This window comes from Eptatretus burgeri, chromosome 6 (assembly GCF_056783735.1).
Source record: "Eptatretus burgeri isolate ZD-2024b chromosome 6, Ebu_testis_v1, whole genome shotgun sequence".
In the NCBI taxonomy this organism is placed as follows: Eukaryota; Metazoa; Chordata; class Myxini; order Myxiniformes; family Myxinidae; genus Eptatretus; species Eptatretus burgeri.
Window position 1 is genome coordinate 69,008,311 of NC_140966.1, and position 23,112 is coordinate 69,031,422.

The 23,112-nt window shown below is 44.1% G+C and overlaps 1 protein-coding gene across 1 annotated transcript; it reads right to left on the minus strand.

The window, feature by feature from the left end:
- Nucleotides 1-1,900: 1,900 nt before the first annotated feature.
- On the minus strand, nt 1,901-20,811 carry RPLP2 (ribosomal protein lateral stalk subunit P2). The gene is made up of 5 exons (XM_085885539.1): nt 20,696-20,811; nt 5,640-5,763; nt 5,509-5,557; nt 5,008-5,103; nt 1,901-2,220 (listed from the first exon to the last, which is right to left on the minus strand). The coding sequence occupies exons 2-5, from the start codon at nt 5,760-5,762 to the stop codon at nt 2,150-2,152; spliced, it is 339 nt and encodes a 112-aa protein (XP_085741665.1). The 5' UTR covers nt 5,763; nt 20,696-20,811; the 3' UTR covers nt 1,901-2,149.
- Between the last annotated feature and the right edge of the window lie 2,301 nt (nt 20,812-23,112).

Here is a 23,112-nt window from a genome sequence, read left to right on the forward strand (position 1 = left end):
TAGCCGCGTCCCAACCAATGATGTAACCAGCAGCCACAGGCAGCACTCGATAGAGAGATGGAGTTTTCTTAGTGTTCATGCAAAGTTTCAGGCTGCATATCGCATCCCATCACTGCATGGGAAAACAGCACTGCATCACACTTCTCTTGTCCAAGGGAGTCTGCAATTCCATGTGTTGGTATGTACCGCAAATGCTCCCCCGTGCTGAAGACACCCAGAGTTCATCAACTTGAAGTCTATACATTCGCTACGAGAAGGACCACCACATCCATGTCAACCGTCTGCACCATTATATGTGACTCATCAGTTGGTGTGCCAAACAAGAGGAACTCGTTTTATGGACTGTACCACAAAATGCAGTTGTGCAGGTTTCCAGCCTGTTACAAAAAGGTTGAACTGTTCTTGGCCAACCCTTTTTGCACTGACAGATGCTACCACCATATTCCTTTGCTATTAACTTCTACAATACATTTGAGTGCGTGTGCACACAGCACCATATAACTGGACTTCTAAATAATATGTGGTAGTTGGGTGGTTATCAGTCTATAACCAGTGTAAGAGTTCAAAAGCTTAGTTGCTCAGCAAAGCAACTTCTCCATTGCGAGGAAACATCAGTGTTGTCATGAAATACCACAACCATGCCATTGTAAAGTCCCCAGTTGTTTGTTTGGATGTGTACTCCTTACCATTTCTAATTGGGGCTAAAATGGCCGTTACTATGAAAAGCATGGTTGCTCTGCCTCATATGGCTGCTTACTATAAGCAAGACATTTTATGTGATGCGTACCAATCTCAAACATTTCAGCATGTACTGTACACCAAAGTTTCATGCTTCAATCAAAAAGTGAACAATTTTACATTAACTGCTGTACCAGAAGTTCACCACAATGCTGGTAATGACAGCTTCTTTTTTTTCAATTGCAGACTCCGTTTAATAAACCATTAAGCTTGCAATTTTCACACGGGGTAATTCCACAAGATTCAAAGCCTACTCACTGACAGGGATGATCGGAGAAGTTGGGTAGAACACACCTACCCACAGGCCCTCCACTGGCCCACACCGTCGGGAGTTCTCGCAGTACATCCTCCAAGATATAACTTTTTGTATGAGTTGATCAGAATGTTCTCCAAATCTTTTGCTGCACAGTGGCACGCACAATTCTCACAGGTACATTTCCAAGTATTTTCAACTTCTTTAAAAAGTTTTGTGAGGCATTTCATGTTACAATCCTTAACTGGCACATAATATATACATTTGACCACCATGACTGACTTTGTTGAGAGGGGTTTCTGCACATGCGCGCTGAGCCTTCTGGGGCAGATTGTCATTTTGAAAGTCATGTGTTGGTGCCAAACCTTGCTAGGTTACATAAAATATGCGGTAGGATTCTTCAGGCTTTGCTCAGCCCAAGTATTAACAAACGAGGAACCTATCATATTGGCAAAATCTCGTTAATTTTCTGTGGGGCAGAAGCCAAAGTAAAGATCTGTTTGGCTTTCACTCAGCATGGTCTCTTTGAAGCAGTCAGTCTTGAAAAGGGATCATGTGGGTGGTAAAATTGACCACGTAACCAACCACTGGTTCATCATTACAATGGGTTGTCAGGATTGGAACCAGGCACTTGGCCGAATCCAGCAACCATTGCACTATGTAGGTTATAAGCGACAGTGAGGATTTGAACATTTGTCACCATATCCTAGACTCTTCCTATGCAACAATGACACGACTATCTATTCATACACGCACAAAAAAAAGAGTTTTATGGGTTTGTACTTGAGAGTTTAAAAATACTACATATGAAGCAGTCTCCTGCTTCCTTTCAACTATAGTGTTGCTGCTTCAGAAGCCTTGTGAGTTGCTCGCAACACAATTAACAAATTGCAAGAGTGCACATATAACTGCGAATCCCAAATTCTGTTTTATTTTTCTTCAATTTTCCATCACCATATCTCTTTGCAAGCATCTTAACCAAAACATTCATTCAAATCCACAAGAAGAAAAAAAAAATGGCCACCGTGGGAACAATTTGATTCTCAACTTCAAGGTTTCAGAAGAATCACCAGCAGAATGTAAGAAATGAACAATGTGTAAAGCATTTCATTTTATTGGCTTTCAGGTGACAAGAAAACCAAAAAGTCCATTGATGAATCAATCAAACAGGCCAAAGCCCATATCATCATCAGATTCTTCAGACTCTTCCTTTTCTTCCTTCTTTTCCTCTGTTAAAGGAAGGTAGGAGAGAGGGGAGGGGAAACCATGAACACATAGGTATTCCAACACAACTAATAAAGAAAATGAGTTAAAAAATACATGGTAAATGTATAAATGAAAGGTTAGAGACATTTTGTCAGGAAAACGACAAAAAAGGATGTTTCAAATAAAAACTATAGTTTAAAATCCAAAAAGTGCAACTGCACCTTTGTACATTATACTGCCTCTGACAGCACTTTCAAGAAATAGCAATGCATTTTGCAAAGTCCTAAAATGGGTCAATTAAAATTTAAAACAAAACAAAAAGTAAATACAATTTTCCAACACATAAAGGACATGAAATAAATATTTTTTGGTCCCAGCTGTTAACTCTTCATCCAGAAAATACAGGTCAAGCCCAAAGTAGAGAAATAAAAATAATGATCTCGTTCTGGCAGAAAACTATAAATAAATGAATAAAGGCACATTGTGAGGAAAACTTTTTTTTCCTGTACACAAAATCTATGTTCATTGAAGAGCAAGGTGACAAAGCAAAGTGGAAGGTGATAACAGGAAGGGAAAAGATGGATTCAATAAGTAGACAAATAAAAGAATGTGAAAAGAAGAACAAGAGAAAGAGGGAAAAACAGTAACCAACAAGAAAGAGGATCGAGTTTCATGTAGTTGATGAAGCAAAATAAAAAAAACATTGTGGGTGGGGATATGGGATAACATGAGAGGATGGTTACAGCATCTGCTTGAAGCCTTGTTGGCGAGTGGAATTGAACCACCTTCTGAAGGTGGTTTCACAGACAGGAGAAAAAAAGTGACAAAAGAGTGGAGGTGTAGAGGAAGCACGGATTCTGGGACTTTAACCAGTCTGAGGAGGACAATGAAAATGGAAGGGGCTTAGATGGATTGGGGAAAGATGAGAGGGATGAAAAAACAGAACACCAACCTGCCACAGAGAGAAATAGACCATGTGTTTCTGCTTCAATGCAGGAGATGCTAATAATGTAAATAAGATATATATATATATATATATATATATATATATATATATATATATATATATATATATATATATATATATATATATATATATATATCCCATCACTCCCACAAACTTACGACATATGAAGTACATTTTTTCATACACGCAGTGACCTTTGCATGTTTTAACTGCAAACATTTCACCTTACAAAAGTTGCACCTGACAAATATTGCGTATCTATCCGAGTCTCCACGAGGATGTAAAATCAGTTAAAACATGCGCAAAGGGAGCTTTTAATAACAGTTGTTGCTGTCAATATCGTCTGTTTTTGTGAGCTTCTTTGGTGCACCATTATAAATTTTTGTGTTGCTTTGAGAGATATTAAATGTATCCTTTTGTGTGCTTCTTCCGTGTCCGTCACTTTATTTTAAAGGGTTCCTGCTGTCATATCGTTGGAACCACTCGACATGAAAGCTCCAGCTCCTTATTCTTCCATCCCAGAAAGACGAGCTTTCAAAACAGGAATTTTTATGATTAAAGAACAATTTTTTGTTCAAAGCAAGTCGATTATTAGCTTTCCAACGACACCACATTTATTATGACAGCAGAAACCCTTTAGAATAAAGCGTAGCCTGAAACACACAGACAGAGATACACAAACATCCTTTTAAGAATAGATATACTTCTGAGAATTGGTAGATATAGGGAGGGGTGGAGGTAGGAAATTGAAATAAAATAAAACCTCGAGACGTGAAAAACTACGATTCTTGCCAGCACAAGGCACCTTACCGGAAAGCAAATCAAATTTTCTGACAAATAAATAATTCCTTTTTTCTCTGTCGTTTGTGCTTGAGATGTCATTTTACGCCTTGCATAGAGGCGATATAAATTCAAATTGGATCGACACAGGTTTGCTGCTCTGCTTTTTAACAAGCTCAAATTGGAATTACCTGCACTTTTATCAAAACAAAATTGTACAAGGAACATCAGGACTTGCAGGAATCGGTCATTTACAACAACAACACCCCGTGACAGATCCATCCTAATCTGTACTACAAGTTCCTCCATGACTCCACCAAGCCAAAAATATAAACCCTGTTTGACAAACTTGATAAATAAATAAACAAACAGATAGATATGTGCCTTCAGCTAAACTAAGACTTATAAATACGTTTGTAATTGGCAAAACAGAGAACATAACCAGAGTTGGTGTCAAAGCCACCCAATGCTCACCTGTTTATACATTTATCATTTTTAAAAGACTAGTCTAATAATATTTTTTATAAAGCATTGCAGTGAAGTCTGCTCCAAATAATTTTAAAGCAATATATGTATTTGTATATTGCAATCAGTAACAAGAGCGCAAGTGAGCGCAATCTCTGCCCGAACAAGAAGGTATATACAGAATTGTGCTACGACATGGAAAACAGCATCCTGGTTGCCATGGCAACCACTTTAGATGACGAAAATATGTTGAGACACACCGTCTCCACAGTCTGTACCTATGTACCAAATATGAAACGTGAAAGTTGAAAACTTTGGGAGTTAGAGTGAGGACAGGAATGGACGGACGGACGGACAGACGCAGACAGACAGACGGACGACACATAATACGCCCCGATATATATATCGGGCATATAAAAAAGTGTGGTTGATAAAAAATTAGAAAGGAAAAAATAACTTGCACCAAAAACTTTAAAATTTTCATGCTCATGCTGGGGGTATCGCTATAGCTCTCTGTTCTTCGAACAGGCGAGCTAATTATGGGCCTTTCTCGTGATACCATTCACCCAACAGTTGTAGTTCCAATGAGTGCACAAACCTGCTGGAGCCTTTTCAACAACTGCTACTGCTTGCCCAGCACTGGCAGAAGCTGCAACAGCACCACCTGCAGGCATCGAGGACAGCTTGCCAAATCCTGCACACAATGAGAGAGCGAGGGGGGGGGAGCAAAGCACATTTCCCCATTATCGCATTCCAAAAACCAACAAGGTAGACACCCCACCCTATCCCAAAAATATAAAGTAAAACATTTGTTTTGATTCAATACTAAACATTTTTATTTTTAATCAGATCGAATGCAATCATCCCAAATGTGCTTAGATGCAAAACAAACAAATGCAGAAGGATAAATAAAACAAGACATTCGTTAACAAGCTCACTGCAGTCACTCTCATCTCGCAAATGAAAATATAAAATAATTTAAATTACACATGAAGGTGGCAATGCTTGCCTGGGTGCTGAAAATGTTTTTTTACTCGATTTCATATTTAACGGCTCATACAATTTTCTGTAAAAATCACCAGCAGAGGAAAACTCTTACCAGCAGAAATCACATCATTCACATTTTTGCCTTTGAGTTCATTGATGACCTGGAAATAAATTGAGTGAGAGGTTAGCACAAAAGTACAATAAAACACTTCTTCGCAACCACCACAAAGTTCAGCCTCTCACCTTAGTAAGCTTGTCATCCTCAGTCTCGATGCCAACGGAATCGAGGATTTTCCTGATGTCCGCGGCAGTTGGGCTGCTGTTTCCCCCAAGGGTAGCAAGTAAGTAAGCGGCTACGTAACGCATTCTGGAACACAGAGCAGGTCTAGGATCAATGATACCGTCAATGGTCCAAATCGGCAGGTACTACAAATAGTCAGGCAGCTCAGCAAAATAATGTAGACATTCCGGCCAAAAGCACCAAATTTTTTTCACGTGCTACCCATTGCCAAAGCTTTCAATTTTTAAAAGGAACCACTTCCTCAGTACACAGCATGGCCACCATGTAAAAACCTATAAGTACCAATATCTCATCTTCCAAGCCACTTCGGCTCTCAATCTTGGTGTCTAAACATACATTTTCTGGGACAAGGAATTCAATTATACCTTTCAGAATATACAGTGGAGTGGCCACATTGGATTTCCAAGATGGCCACCATGTATAAACCTGTAAGTACAAATATCTCAGTTTCCAAGCCACTTAGGCTCTCAATCTTGGTGTCTAAACATACATTGAGTAGCATACATGAGGGCATATGTCAGTGAAGATGATTTGCTGATGTCATACACCTCTGGCACATGCATGGTGTGTCTCTTGCATATTTTACTTCTCACAGTGACAACTACACAGTGCGGTGCACTTCCAATGGGCCTGTTTGCATGCACATCTCATGCCACATCCCTTCAGACTCTTGTCTTTGGGAATATTCCTCTTTTAGAAAAGAGACCTTTGCTGTCTGTCTGACTAGGTTGAAGTTATGTACTTTCCACCTCTTCGTAATAATTTATTAAATTGTTAAAACCTATAACCTAATGTCTTATCCTTTATTCCTTTGCGCACTTCTGGACGTTTGTTTAATTCTCTCCAAGTCCAAGGTGACCTTTCTGATAACACTGTTACCTATGATATTAATTGTTATTTGCTGTCCATTTAGTGGACACGCAATAAACTTCTGTGTTCTTTGTCCTATATGCTTATCAAAACCCTCTCCACGCTCCCAATGTATATATATATATATACATATATATATACATATATATATATACATATATATATACATATATATATATATATATATATATATATATATATATGTATATATATATGTATATATATATATATGTATATATATATGTATATATATATATGTATATATATGTATATATATATGTATGTATGTATGTATGTATATATATATATATATATATATATATATGTATATATATATGTATATATATATGTATATATATATATATATATATATATATATATATATATATATATATATATATATGTATATATATATATATATATATATATATATATATATATATATATATATATATATATATATATATATATATATATATATATGTATATATATATATATATATATATGTATATAAATATGTATATATATATATATATATATATATATATGTATATATATATATATATATATGTATATATATATATATATATATATATATATATATATATATATGTATATATATATGTATAAATATATATATATATGTATATATATATGTATATATATATATATATATATATATATATATATATATATATATATATATATATATGTATATATTGTTGTGGTTACCAGATTCGCAAACCACCATTCAGGTCCCTTAGGTGAGGTATCTCGGTAAGTGCATGTGTAGTTAGGCCCAAACCCGTTGTCTAGTGGGAATACATGTCATTTATGCGAGCTGCGACTCTTCAGGATAGCCGTTTTTCTTTTACTATCTTTATTTTGGACCATCCGCCATGATTACCATCACAACCACAACAACAACCACCAACCACAACGCCGCTTCACCACAACCGCCATGACCTTTACCGTCACAACTCGCCACCATCGCATCACCGTCATCTCGCGCCACTCATGGGCACCGATGCTGGACTCGTGTAGGGCGCACGTTGAACAGCGTGTACAAAATCACGGATTTTCTGCTTCAAAAACTGATCAAAAACGACACACGCCCACTTTTTGCCGTCCAATCGGTGAGCGAGGGGCGATTTGGCCCCGCCTCCAGAACGATCGATATATGCAAATTTGTGGATCAAAAGCCTTCACGCCCACTTTTTCTCGGGCCAATGGGGAGCGAGGTGAAAGGTCAAAGGGAGGGGTCAAAGGCGAAGTTACGGGGGGATAAAAGGACGGTGTTCGTCAGTCAGAGTCAGAAGAGGAGAGTCGGAGTCGCAAACAAGAACGGGTCGGAGAGTCAAGAAGAGGAGAGTCGGAGAGTCCAGAGGCGGAGAGTAGGAGAGTCGGAAGCAGAGGGTCAAGACTTCGCGGGCGGTGGAGCTGCTCGTCGTGTGCGTTGGAGTCGGAACGGAGGGGACGAGCTGTGGAAAGGCGGCGACACCAGACGAGGGGGTGCTCGCGTCGTGCAGGGAGCTGCACCCGAGGGAGGCCGGCAGCGCGACCTGGCCGAGGTGGAGACGCACACCAGGGATAATAAAGATCCTCTATACCCCGAGCATCAGCAACCCCCCTCCTGTTTCCCCCCGCGCTGAGATAGTGCGACCAAGGGGGCCCCGTTCCCACCCCCTGCCAGGCACTGTCCACGAGGCCCGCGGGTTGCGGGGCCATCGCCGCTCCGCGTCTCATCACCAGACGGGTAGGCCCGACCCGGTCTCGGCCCCAGGCCTACCTCATTCTTGGGGGATTTCTTTTCCTTGGTTTTGGGTATGTGTTGTCGGCGCCGTCTGTGAAGTAGAATTGTATAAGTGTTGCCGTGTGCTCGGTAGTCGGTATTAGCTCTGCACTGTGTTTTCACTTTTATGTTTGCTTTTTGTGTAAATGGAATTGTGTTTTCTTTTTTGTGTGCATTTGGTGGAATTGTATTTGTGTGCTTTCCGTTCGTCGCGAATAAATGTGCTTTATTGTTGAACTGTTCTCCCGCTTCGCTTCGTCTTTTCCTCCATTGAATCCCCATCTTGCTTCACGTGAAGGGTTGGTAGTGGGCTGAATACGCCCGATAATAAATCGAACCGTCGAGGTCGACGATAACACCGCTCGGTTATTCTGATAGTACGGAACGGGTCGCTTAAGTGGCCCGTGTCCGAAGTCGACCTGCGGCGAGGTGCGATCGCCCGGTCTACCCTCCGCGTGGGTACTTAGGTAGTTCGAATTTGGCGAGCAACCCTATCCCACGCGGGGGCTGATTGGCTCGATCGCGGTGAGACCGAAAGGTCCACCCGTGACTGGTTCCCGGCGTTAGTCCGAGAGGGTCACGACTGGATTGTCCGTCCGGTGGGCGACGTGCCGCGATTCGAGTTACGTGGCCGTTCGCACGCCGGCGGGCGCGAATACCGCAACACTGGTGTCAGGAGTGGGATACAAATTCATCGCCCTCCTCGCGGCACTGGTATCGGAGAACAGGAAAACGGGCTCTCCTGTCTCCGGCTAAATTTACGGGAATCGGTCCAGGGGTGAGAGAAGCGACCCCCGATTCCCTCCAAATTACGAGCGAGCAAATTAACCCTTCACGAGAAGCAAGATGGCGTCTCAAGGCGAGCGGGAGCCGGGGGTATTAGAAATGTATATGTGTAATAGTAATGTAGAATCCATGGTCCAGGATGGAATCCCCGAGCAGGAAATGTTGATTGTGCAGGAACACGGACTCGCCCAACTGAACCCAGGGCCCGAGGTGGGTGCGGCAGCGGCCGCGGTGTATGACACCTCCCCCCCTCTCCACCAAAACCCTTCCCCAACCCTTGCCGAAACGGCTCAGCTGAGTGCATCCAACATGGCCCAGCTATGCGCCATGCTGGCGGCAATGAACGAAAAGATGAATGCGAAAATGATCGAAAAAATGGATGCAAATACAAACGAAATGAAAGACATGAACAAGCAAATGAATGAAGTGAAAACGACGATGGATGCGAATACACAACACATGAACGAGAAGATGGATACAAATACAAATGAAATGAAAAACGAAATGAATAAGCAAATAAACGGAATGGAAGCAAACATGAAGGAAGAAATGAAAAAGTTCCGGGGTGAGACGCAGAACATTGGCCGATGCCTGCAGGCGGGCATGAAGGCCGTGACAAAGGAAATAATAGTTGAGACAAGGGAGGTAAAGGGGGAAGAGTTGGCAGAGACACGGGAGATAGAAAAAATAGAGGAAAGACTACACGAGGAAGACGGGGTAAGTGACGCGCACACACACACGGAGGTAGTGGAGGATAATGGGGGTGAGCTCGCGGAGCGTGTAGGGACCCGGTGCGAGCAGCTGGATGGCCTCCTCCAGGAACGAGGGGAGGGAGTCTGCCCCCTTGAGGTGAGTCACGACCAGGTGAGTTCGGTCGTGTTTTGCGAGGTTGAGGGGACGAGTGCTGTGGACGGGTGCACGGAGAGCTTGGGGGGTGTAGAGGCCCCGGAGACCCTTGTGGGGACACGAATCCCCAGTGTGGTTGTCCCTGTGTGTGTGGTGCAAGGTGTGAGTGCGGCACCGTGTGTGGAAGCGACCCCGTGTGTGAGTGGTGTGGTGGCGATGGTGCCGGAGTGTGTGCTTCCCAGCACGCCGTGTGTGGATGAGGCACGGAGTGTGAGTGAGGCACCGCGGGTGAGTGCCCCCGCGTGTGTGAGTGAGGGACGGTGTGTGGATGAGGCACCGTGTGTGGAAGAGGCCGTGTGTGTGAGTGAAACGGCCAGTGTGGATGAGGCACCGCGGGTGAGTGCCCCCGCGTGTGTGAGTGAGGGACGGTGTGTGGATGAGGCACCGTGTGTGGAAGAGGCCGTGTGTGTGAGTGAAACGGCCAGTGTGGATGAGGCACCGCGGGTGAGTGCCCCCGCGTGTGTGAGTGAGGGACGGTGTGTGGATGAGGCACCGTGTGTGGAAGAGGCCGTGTGTGTGAGTGAAACGGCCAGTGTGGATGAGGCACCGCGGGTGAGTGCCCCCGCGTGTGTAAATAGTATGGTTTGTGTGAGTAGTGAGGCACGCGTGAGTGAACGGCCGTGTGCAAGGTCGTTGTGTGCAAGGGAGACCGTGTGTGTGAGAGAGCGGTATGAGAGGGAGATGTCGGTTGGCATGCGGGAGCACGCAGCCGCGTCTCCCCGTGTGAATGTGATGGTGTGGACTGTGTGCGTCGTGACACGCAGGTATGCGTGTGTGGAATGGCGACGGAGACGGCGACAGAGGAAAGAAAGCCGGGTAGCGGCTGTAGTTGTTTCGCGGACCGTGCCGGGTTCACCCAGCAGTGAGCACGCGGTTCGTGCTGTGCAACGCACGAGACCACCACGTGCTCGCTTGCGAGAGTGAAGTCCCGGTCCGGAAACGCACGCGGTGGATTTGCCGATCCCGCGGACGGACAAAGTTTAGGCAGGTAAATGGATTTGGACCGGACGGGTTCTCCACGCGATCGTGTGTGTTAAGCTCCAACGGGCAAAGCACATGTGTTCGCGTGGGGAACCCCTCGAGACGTGGGGCTTGTTTTTTTTATGCGCACGGTGACGTCATGGCTGCACGTGGGGTTGGAATCCGGCAGGAGGGGTATCTCTGCAGGATGGTCCCGTCCAAGGAGGGACGAGGAACACGTGCAGCTGCATGACGTCACGGGCAGGTGCAAAGTGCGCGAGCTCCGAGTTGCCGCGCAGGTGCTGGGCATGAAAAAAAAAAAAAAAAGGAAAAACAAGCCTCACTTTCGGGTGTACAGGATTCCTGGGCAAGGGGTGAAAGACCCCCTTACCCGGGGCACAGGATGGAAACTAGTTACGGGGAAGGGTTAGCTTAGTTAGACCGACTTCATGGGGCAGGGGTAAGTCCTCATGGAGTCCGTGGAATGGATTAGTTAGAGGGATTGTAGCCAGATTTAGGTGGGGAAATTGATTAAAGAGATTTGGAGACAGTGACAGACTGAGGATGTGTAGCGGGGACGTAGTTTAGCTACGTAGGTTAAATGGAACGTGCTGTAGTTTAAGGGATGACGTGGGAGCACGACTTAGTTAGGGGAGGTAGATAGAAGGATGGCAGAGTTCAGCGGTGTGTGTGTTGAAGAGTTGGTGAGTTGTGAGGTGAGTACTTGTTAAGTGAGTGAGGCCAGCGGGTCTGTGTGAGTGGAGCGAATGGGGAATGCATGGTGCGATGAGTGATTGGGGGAGGAGTGACTCCCGCCCAAGGGACCCCGGGGTCAGAGTAAAGTGAGTTAGCTGGGTTAGTCAAATTGAAAAATGGAGGTCGTTTTGTTGTTGGTGGGAAAGTAGGCTCGAGACCCATTTGGAGGGGTGCAGGAGCCCTGTTGACGGGCTTGGGAGCGTGGCTGCGAAAGGTGAGTATCGCTGAGTGGGTACCCCGGGCACCAGGCTAGTCGGCCGTGGTAGGCCATGGGCCCATGGGGGGCCGGGATAGAGTAGTGGGCACGGGTGCGCCTGCTTGGTGCGGGGGCCCGGGGCGCCATTAGCCGCGTGGGCAGTGTTGTGGGCACGGGTGACCCTCGGAAAGGGGCCCGGGAGGCCGGCCTGCCACGTGTGCGTTTCAGGGGAGGTGCCATGGGGGGCACTCCCTGGTGTTAGGGAGCTGGTAGGCTCGGAGGCAGTGTAGTGCCCGGGGGTGCCATAGCGGGAGATTCGGCAGAGGGTCGTGCCTGCCAAAGGGAGCCACGTGTCCCAGCCAGGAGACCGTGTGAGGGCACGGAGAGAAAATTGGGGGGCGAGGCCCGAAATTGTGAGGACACCAACATAGGCGACGGGAATCTGGGTTGTTAGAACCAATAGTTTAAGCGAGAGGCGCTTGTTGAAAGCCCCGGGGTAGTTTAACTGTTAAATGGATAGGGTAGATTAGGAGATGTACCCCTCCGCACCATCCATCCCCTCGCTGTCGTTGTGGGCCACTGGACCCACTTGGTGTTAAGATCGCCGAACTCTGGGGAGGCCATTCTGAGGCTTCGTTGGGCCTCGACACAGGACGCTAGCTCTCCCTTGTTCCCCTCCGGGAAGGGAACGTAGGGGTTGGGAGTAGGCTAGGTGACAGAATAGGTTAGCCGAACAAGGACGATAAAGGGGGTTAGGGGACGATTTATAGTGGGGGAGTAAAAATAAAAAAAATAAAAAAAAAATAAGTTGGGGCTAAATTGGGGTTTGACAAATTAAGGGAGTGGGTATGTACAGTGACAGGCAAAGGCGATAGGTTGGGAGGGAGACAGGTAGGTAGGTCCGAGCCCGCCTTCCAAGTGGCCAGCACCACCGCACTCCCTCCACCAACCTCCATTGAACGGCAAAGGCTGGCCAACTTCATCGGCTGGCCGTGTTTTGCTTCAAGGCGGAGGCCGGCCAAGTTCATCGGCAGCTGTGTGCTGCAAGGCCTGTGCCGGCGAGTTCATCTGCTGGCTGTTTTTCTTCAAGGCCTGTGCCGGCCAGTTCATCTGCCGGCTGTGTTTGCCTGCAGCGGCCTTCTTCTGCGGGCTGTGTTGCCTGCACCTTTGCCATGCCATGCCCACTGCCCATGTTCACCAGCCCCGTTCAATTTTGCTTTGCCCCCCCTGTTCATTTCCATGTGCGCCAGGATCAAGGCAACAGTTTGCAAGCTGCGAGAACTGCCCTGTTGGCAGCTACAACACGGGCCTGCAGTGGCAGCCCGTGCACCGTGTTTTGCGTCCATCCATTCATCCATTCATTCGTTGTGCTCATTGCGTGTGCCACTTGAGCTGGCACGGAGACTGCGTTTGTGCAGCCCATGCACCGTTGTGGTTCACTGCATTCGGTCCATCCATTCATCCATCCATTCGTTGTGCTCATTGCGTGTGCCACTTGAGCTGGCACGGAGACTGCGTTGTGCAGCCCATGCACCGTTGTGGTTCACTGCATTCAGTTCAAACCGTTCATGCATCCATTCGTTGTGCTCATTGCGTGTGCCACTTGAGCTGGCACGGAGACTGCGTTTGTGCAGCCCATGCACCGTTGTGGTTCACTGCGTTCAGTTCAAAAGGGAAGGCCTTGGACTGCGTGTGAGCAGCCAGCCACGTTCCCTGTCACCTGCATTGTTTTGAGCCAGAGACTGCATGCCAGCAGCCTGGCTCCCTGCTAACTGCTTTCTTTTTGCAGAGCTCAATGATCCTGGGCCATGGTTTAGTGTAAAATTTGTAAGTTAAGGTAAGATGTACTGTACATATGAGTGCGCCCCCGGCATGTTTGTCTTAGCGCCGGCAATTTTATTTAAGTCGTCCGTGTGAGTGAGTTTGTTTAGATAGTTACGCAGCCCTTAGGTTATTTATTTTGGGGACACGAATACCATGAATGTCGCACTCAGGGATCCGTAGGTAAAATGTACTAGGGGAAAACTACACATGATGGCACACGAAAATTTGACGACTCGGGACGAGTCTGTAAAAAGGGAAGGGGGTAGTGTTGTGGTTACCAGATTCGCAAACCACCATTCAGGTCCCTTAGGTGAGGTATCTCGGTAAGTGCATGTGTAGTTAGGCCCAAACCCGTTGTCTAGTGGGAATACATGTCATTTATGCGAGCTGCGACTCTTCAGGATAGCCGTTTTTCTTTTACTATCTTTATTTTGGACCATCCGCCATGATTACCATCACAACCACAACAACAACCACCAACCACAACGCCGCTTCACCACAACCGCCATGACCTTTACCGTCACAACTCGCCACCATCGCATCACCGTCATCTCGCGCCACTCATGGGCACCGATGCTGGACTCGTGTAGGGCGCACGTTGAACAGCGTGTACAAAATCACGGATTTTCTGCTTCAAAAACTGATCAAAAACGACACACGCCCACTTTTTGCCGTCCAATCGGTGAGCGAGGGGCGATTTGGCCCCGCCTCCAGAACGATCGATATATGCAAATTTGTGGATCAAAAAGCCTTCACGCCCACTTTTTCTCGGGCCAATGGGGAGCGAGGTGAAAGGTCAAAGGGAGGGGGTCAAAGGCGAAGTTACGGGGGGATAAAAGGACGGTGTTCGTCAGTCAGAGTCAGAAGAGGAGAGTCGGAGTCGCAAACAAGAACGGGTCGGAGAGTCAAGAAGAGGAGAGTCGGAGAGTCCAGAGGCGGAGAGTAGGAGAGTCGGAAGCAGAGGGTCAAGACTTCGCGGGCGGTGGAGCTGCTCGTCGTGTGCGTTGGAGTCGGAACGGAGGGGACGAGCTGTGGAAAGGCGGCGACACCAGACGAGGGGGTGCTCGCGTCGTGCAGGGAGCTGCACCCGAGGGAGGCCGGCAGCGCGACCTGGCCGAGGTGGAGACGCACACCAGGGATAATAAAGATCCTCTATACCCCGAGCATCAGCAACCCCCTCCTGTTTCCCCCCGCGCTGAGATAGTGCGACCAAGGGGGCCCCGTTCCCACCCCCTGCCAGGCACTGTCCACGAGGCCCGCGGGTTGCGGGGCCATCGCCGCTCCGCGTCTCATCACCAGACGGGTAGGCCCGACCCGGTCTCGGCCCCAGGCCTACCTCATTCTTGGGGGATTTCTTTTCCTTGGTTTTGGGTATGTGTTGTCGGCGCCGTCTGTGAAGTAGAATTGTATAAGTGTTGCCGTGTGCTCGGTAGTCGGTATTAGCTCTGCACTGTGTTTTCACTTTTATGTTTGCTTTTTGTGTAAATGGAATTGTGTTTTCTTTTTGTGTGCATTTGGTGGAATTGTATTTGTGTGCTTTCCGTTCGTCGCGAATAAATGTGCTTTATTGTTGAACTGTTCTCCCGCTTCGCTTCGTCTTTTCCTCCATTGAATCCCCATCTTGCTTCACGTGAAGGGTTGGTAGTGGGCTGAATACGCCCGATAATAAATCGAACCGTCGAGGTCGACGATAACACCGCTCGGTTATTCTGATAGTACAGAACGGGTCGCTTAAGTGGCCCGTGTCCGAAGTCGACCTGCGGCGAGGTGCGATCGCCCGGTCTACCCTCCGCGTGGGTACTTAGGTAGTTCGAATTTGGCGAGCAACCCTATCCCACGCGGGGGCTGATTGGCTCGATCGCGGTGAGACTGAAAGGTCCACCCGTGACTGGTTCCCGGCGTTAGTCCGAGAGGGTCACGACTGGATTATCCGTCCGGTGGGCGACGTGCCGCGATTCGAGTTACGTGGCCGTTCGCACGCCGGCGGGCGCGAATACCGCAACAATATATATGTATATATATATATATATATATATATGTATATGTATATATATATATATATATATATATGTATATGTATATATATATATATATATATATATATATATATATGTATATATATATATATATATATATATGTATATGTATATATGTATATGTATATATATATATGTATATAAATATATATGTATATATATATATATATATATATATATATATATATATATATATGTATATGTATATGTATATATATATATATATATATATATATATATATATATATATATATATATATATATATATATATATATATATATATATATATATATATATATATATATATATATATATACATATACACACAGTCATGCGCCGCTTAACGACGTTCCGAGCAACGACGGATCGCATATACGACGAGTCTGCCAGCTCTGAAAAAAAAAATTAAAAAAATGAAAAAACATGAAGCTGAAAAATTCCTATCGCCGAGTAATGTCGCCTCGTATAAAAATAGCACATACAATTATGTACACTCTGCAGAATATAATACCTCATAATGATAATAAACAACGACAGTGTGGCTATGTTATAATGCGATCGTTGGGGTCCATAAATGTCATCGCGAAAAAACAGGATCGTGCTAAATCGGGATTCAAGGAAATCGTCTTTCAAACTGAACCAATGTTTGCACGTTTACCGTCGAGCAAGTAAATTACCTTTGAATTGAAGAATTCCACTAATAAATCGTTGTTGTTCGTCAATTAAAACACAAATTTATTTTGGTGAAGCTTTTTATGTTGTTAAAACAATCGCACTGTTCCGAAAATATATCACAATTGACAGGTGCTCGTTTATTCATTTGTAAATTATAACATCGATGCAATGATTACGGATTTATAAAATCCAAACGCTATTTATTCATCTTTCTATAATCGATGCGAGAGGAGGTTGTAATCTGCTGCGAACAACACTGATGGCCGTCATGAACAGCACAAAGGTAAAACTAACGTGTCTTCTGTCTCTTGGATGTGTGTTACAATTGCCGGCAGTATTCAGTACAGTAACATGCTGTACAGGTTTGTATCCGAGGAGCAATAGGCTCCACCATACAGCTTAGGTGTCTATGTTTGTGTAAGTACGATGTTCGAAAACGAACATCGTAACAATAATATTTCTTCTGTAACCAGTTAATATTTCTGTAACCAGTTCACCGCAGGCTTTGGAGGTCACAGTAGTGCTGCAGAATGGTGCCACAGAACAGACCAATTGTGCATTTGGGGTGATAAGCACGGAAATTGGCACAGATGTAGCTTTTAATGTGCTGAACTTTTCTCGATATGGGGCCATTTCAGTTTCTTTCCAAGATGGCCACCAAATTCAAAATGGCCACTACTGAGTAAAAAATTGCTTCCTGACTTGTTTGTAATATTCAAATGTACTAATTTCATATTTTAATGCGCTTTAACCATGATATTGAATAGTTAGTTTCTTTACTGATGTGTGCATATTTCAACAATGCAACAATTTTTAAAATGGCACAGAAATCCAAGATGGCCACCATGCTGAAGCAGTTGAGGAGATCTGCCTCTCTGAAAAGGAGGTAAAAAGGGTCGTTTTTGCTGAATAACATCCACGCTACTTGATATATTCTTTCCATGCTTTGAGTCGCATATTGCCTCATATATTTAAACCAAATTACATCGTTAAACCAAATTGTTGCCTATCTCATTTGCATAATAAAAGGGGAATGCAAACTCTCCCTTCCTATAATGAAGCACATTAGTTCTGCAGTTGGCAAAACGTTCTTATGACATGTAGCTTTCATCTACGCAATGCGTCTTTAAGTTTTGAAATATTACCATGTGTAAATACAAAGTAATTGGACAAAAATAACCGTTTTTAACCTCCATTTCTAGAGAGGTGGATCTCTCCAACTGTTAAGTGGATAACTGGAAAAGCTAATGTATCCTTAATGAAGTCAGGTTTTCTGCAAATAATAATTATTTTCTTACTATCACATGTAGGCATGGGCTTCACTAAGATTTGTTTTTCAAGAGAAACGTCGATCAATATGGTGCACATTCATCTTGTTATAATAGATCAAAGTCATCGCATCGCAACAAGATTCAGCAATGGTTTTTTTAGCAGTCCATTGTTAGTTATATATAGAAACAGCAATCTACCTCCAGGCACAAAATTATGCTGAATATTGCTTCATCATGTTATTGACGCTCACAGTCTCCGTGACACTTGCAATATGTTGTGCATGCCATCTCTGCCTTCACACACTTGCACTGGCGCAGGCATCCAAGTTCCACTTTGCAGGCGCACTTAAGTTCTTTGTCTTGGCAATATCATTGTTGTGTGTGTGTGTATATATATGTGTGTATGTATATGTGTGTATGTATATGTGTGTATGTATATGTGTGTATGTATATGTGTGTATGTATGTGTGTGTATGTATGTGTGTGTATGTATGTGTGTGTATGTATGTGTGTGTATGTATGTGTGTGTATGTATGTGTGTGTATGTGTGTGTATATGTATATGTATATGTATATGTATATGTATGTGTATATATATATATATATATATATATATATATATATATATATATATATATATATATATATATATATATATATATATATATATATATATATATATATATATATATATATATATATATATATATATATATGAGAAGTTGATCGTGGTGTGCGAGGGTGAAATAAACTGGTGTGCCTTTTCAAGGTATCTGAAGTGCCTTTTCAAGGTTTGATATTAATCGGACAAGGGGTTCCCAAGTTACGGCCATTTATCTGTCGACCAATGACAAGACACGGTGCTATGTTGAGGTAATATTTTTTTTTTAGATGAGATCCTGTTCTTGGCGGTGTAGTTGTTGTGAAGGTAATGTTAAGGTAATATTTTTTTTCGATGAGATCCTGTTCTAGGCGGTGTAGTTGTCATTGTGAAGGTAACGTTGAGGTAATATTTTTTTTTAGATGAGATCCTGTTCTAGGTGGTGTAGTTGTTGTTGTGAAGATAATGTTAAGGTAATATTTATTTTTTGAGATGAGATCCTGTTCTTGGTGGTGTAGTTGGCGTTGTGAAGGTAATGTATATTTTTTTTGCAATGAGATCCTGTTCTAGGCGGTGTAGTTGTCGGTGTGAAGGTAATGTTGAGGAATTTTTTTTTTGATGAGATCCTGTTCTAGGCGGTGTAGTTGTTGTTGTGAAGGTGATGTAGAGGTAATATTTTTTTTTTTTTTTAGATGAGATCCTGTTCTCGGCGGTGTAGTTGTAGTTGTGAAGGTAATGTTGAGGTATAATGTTGAGGTCATATTAATTTTTTTATACGAGATCCTGTTCTTGGCGGTGTAGTTGTCGTTGTGAAGGTAATGTTGAGGCAACTCGTACGGGCCCGTAGGTGCGTGCCAGTATGTGCAGCCCTCTCTCCCCCCTCCCTCTCCCCCGCTGGTCTCGCCTTTCCTCTCTCCCCCCTCTCTCGACCCCCCACTCTCACCCCCTCTCTTGCCCCCCTCTATCCCCCCTAGTCTCCCCCTTCCTCTCTCGCCCCCACTCTCATCCCCCCTCTCCCGTCCCCCTCTCTCGCAGATATTGGTCGACAGATAAATGGCCGTAACTTGGGAACTGCTCATCCGATTAATATAAAACCTTCAAAAGGCACATCCGCGGGTCCCCAGCAATATTCCTGGCAAGTTCAAGTCAGATCGGACCGTCAATCGTGCAAAATAAATAAAAATAATAAATAAATAAACATTAATTGTGACATCATTCGTGACGTCATAGCACGTGTCTTGTCATTGGTTGACAGATAAATGGCCGTAAGTTGGGAACCGCTTGTCCGCTTAATATCAAACCTTGAAAAGGCACAACCGGGCGTCCCCAGCAATATTCCTGGCAAGTTTTAATCAGATCGGACCGGCGGTCGTCGAGAAATGGCTGTCGCAGACAGACAGACAGACAGAGAGAGAGAGAGAGACTCGCGCGCGCATGCACACACACATTGCTGGAATTATAGATAGATTTTTTTTTTAGATGAAATCCTGTTCTCAGCGGTGTAGTAGTCGTTGTGAAGGTAATGTTAAGGTAATATTTATTTTTTTTAGATGAGATCCTGTTCTCGGCGGTGTAGTTGTCGTTGTGAAGGTAATGTTGAGGTAATATATTTTTTTTTTAGATGAGATCCTGTTCCAGGTGTAGTTGTTGTGAAGGTAATGTTAAGGTAATTATATATATATATATATATATATATATATATATATATATTTTTTTTTTTTAGATAAGATCCTGTTCCAGGAGGTGTAGTTGTTGTGAAGGTAATGTTAAGGTAATATTTATTTTTTCATAGCAAAAAGACTTTAATTTGATATATATTTAAGAAGCGAATGTAAGAAGAATTCTACGTTCGCTTCTCGGCTTTGCCTATTCCATATTATTTTAACCTGAAAAACAGAAACTCCCACAGCTCGTTTCGAATCCCTTTTATAAAAACTCAAAAATGTTTCATCACCGAGACACGACAACACCGTTAAAATAAAAATATTTTTTTCTTTTTAAAAGCCCAAAAAAAGCACGTGGTTGGAAATATTGTTTCAAAAAAAAAAAATAGATCAACGATCGTTTGCTTTGCCACGAATCAAGTTCAGAGCCAATGAGGGTCACAGAGACTACACGTGGGCACAAGACGAATTGAACATTTGAACGACGTTGGACAAGGAGCAATGAAACTCGAGAGCATGAAAGTAGGCCGCAGGCTTGAAAAGGCCCCGCTTAAATGAGAACCGAGAAAAGGTAACGTTACAAGCCCCTCATTGACCAAGCCAACATCTGCGAACCTTCAACAGCTTGTATACACCGATCGAACGGTAAGTGGCACTTACTTTAAGTCTGACAGACACGAAACGTAGGAGACGCCTGGCAAATAATCCGACTAAACTGACTTCCGGCGAAAAAGGAAGAGACGTATCCGAAAACTATCAAACGTGCATCCTTTTATTTATTAAAGGACAATATATACATTTTATATACCTTGTAATGTTCTATGTGCGTATATGTATATATATATATCCCATTTCAAGCTTTATAAATAAAAAAATTGTAAATGAGTGAGCGAAGCAAACAGCGTAACCAATGCACCACACCGCCACAATAGGGCGGTGAGGCGAGTGAGACGTCAGGGAATTTCCAGATTTGATGACGTCATTGTTAGAGCGGCCACTCTGAATGTGGCAGCTCGGTGATTCGAACCCTGACCGAGTCACACCAAAAGACGATTTCCATGGAACCTGTTTGCCCACAGTAGACCTGCCAACATTCAAAGGTTCTTTCGAAAAAGTGAGGACACCATTTTCATGCCAACAGAGGGCATCCATGCCAGTTTAACAAGGCATGGGATCATAAATTGATGTGGATGGATCCTTAAAAGGTCATTTTCATCAGGGTCATAGGGGACAAATGAGGTGAAAGTTGACATTTTATCAATGAACCATTGACAGATATAAGATTTGAACTTTGTAATAGAACATGCATGAAATGTCATGATTGTTGGGTTGTTAAAAGGAATTGCACACACTGACATGGTGAAAACCTGATAAGAAATTCCTGAAACATTACACACGACATCCTAATGAACCAAAATATGTTTGTGTTTTTCTTTTTTAGAAATACCTTCAGAAAACAATTCTATAAAAACATCTGAATTTCTCATACAATCAAAAGGAATGCATTGACAAACATCCTCGTCCGTTCTTCTTTCTAAAGGTGCAATGACATTTGAAAAGGACTAAAAAATAGAATAAATATATTCATGATCCAGTCGACAAGACTCCCGAGTTATATAATTAATTCAATTGACTTGTAAAACGCCATCTCTTGGTGAAAAATGAAAATTCATACAAACTGCATCCATCTGCACATTCATGAATAGAGCTAGTGTGGAGAAAATGAATTATTATAACTATTATTACTATTATGACGCCAACGGATACGTTTTCACTCTTATCCATTCAGCATCAGGACCCAAGGAAATTCCGAGGAATATAAAATGTCGCTTAATGTCCTCATCCCTATCCCAACTCTTCAAACACCTCTCCATCATGTCATCAACTGCCCTTCCACAAGTCCTTAAACCCTCCCCCTCCCCCCAAATATCTTTAGCCCTCTCTCATCCCAAGTCCTCAACCCATCCCCAACCCTGTCCCCTCCCCCTTTCTTATTTTAGTCCTCAACCCACCATCTCAATCCCTCCTTGCCCTATCTTATTCAAGTCCTCAACCCCCCCCCCTTTCTCATTAAAGTCCTCAAACCCCCACCTCAATCCCTCTCTCCCAAGTCCCCCCTCCACCTTTCTTATTCAAGACCTCAACCCCCCCCCCCCCAAGTCCCTCTCCTTTCTTATTCAAGACCTCAACCTCCTCCCCCAGCCTCAATCCCTCTCTCCCAAGTCCCCCTCCTCCTTTCTTATTCAAGACCTCAACCTCCTCCCCCAGCCTCAATCCCTCTCTCCCAAGTTCCCCCCCTCCTCCTTTCTTATTGAAGTCCTCACCCCCTCCCCACGCCTCAATCCCACTCTCCAAACTCTGTCCACCCCTCCCCCTTTCTTCTTCACTTTTGTAAAATGTGATCTCCTTGTGAAAAGTGGAAATTCATACAAACTGCATCAAGTTCTCAACCCCAAGTTTGTTAAGAAAGTAGATGGAGGAATTTTCCAGATGGTCCTTTCAGGAGAGAGAGACACAGAGACACAGAGACACAGACACAGACAGACAGAGAGGCAGAGAGACACAGAGAGAGAGAGAGACTACGAGCACATGAGATTTGTCAGGCTTGAAAGATATATTCCAAGTGTTTGACCATCTTGTGATTATTTTCAAGGTCTGTAGATAAGGTCGATGTTGCACCCCATCTGTCTGAATGATGAGGGATGTCACCACAGATGTCACTACATCCAGTGATCAGAAAATAGAGGATTTTCCAGAGTTTCAAAAAGATGGTTGATGAAGATCAGGAATAGGACTTAGCCCAGAACTCTGCCTTGGGGCACTCCAGCCTTGACAGCAAGAGGTGAAAGGAAAACCGTTGAATGCCACACGATGGCGATGAGAGTAGAGGAAGTCAGGAAGTCATGGGTGGAGATGACATCGGCAGACAGTTTGGAGGGTAAGGCAGAATGTCAGACTGTATCAAAAGCACACAATATGTCCAGAGAGAAAGCCCTGAACTCATGTCTGCCATTGAGGGCCTCCATCCATTGTTGGGTGAGTCGAAGCAGCATGTCCAAGGTGGAGTGACCTGGTCT

Coding starts and splice junctions, on each gene's coding strand:
- RPLP2 (XM_085885539.1), bottom strand. CDS start 5,762: ATGCGTTACGTAGCCGCTTACTTACTTGCTACCCTTGGGGGAAACAGC. Junction 5,558..5,639: donor AGGATGACAAGCTTACTAAG/GTGAGAGGCTGA, acceptor ATTTATTTCCAG/GTCATCAATGAACTCAAAGG. Junction 2,221..5,007: donor TGTTGAAAAGGCTCCAGCAG/GTTTGTGCACTC, acceptor TTCCTTTAACAG/AGGAAAAGAAGGAAGAAAAG.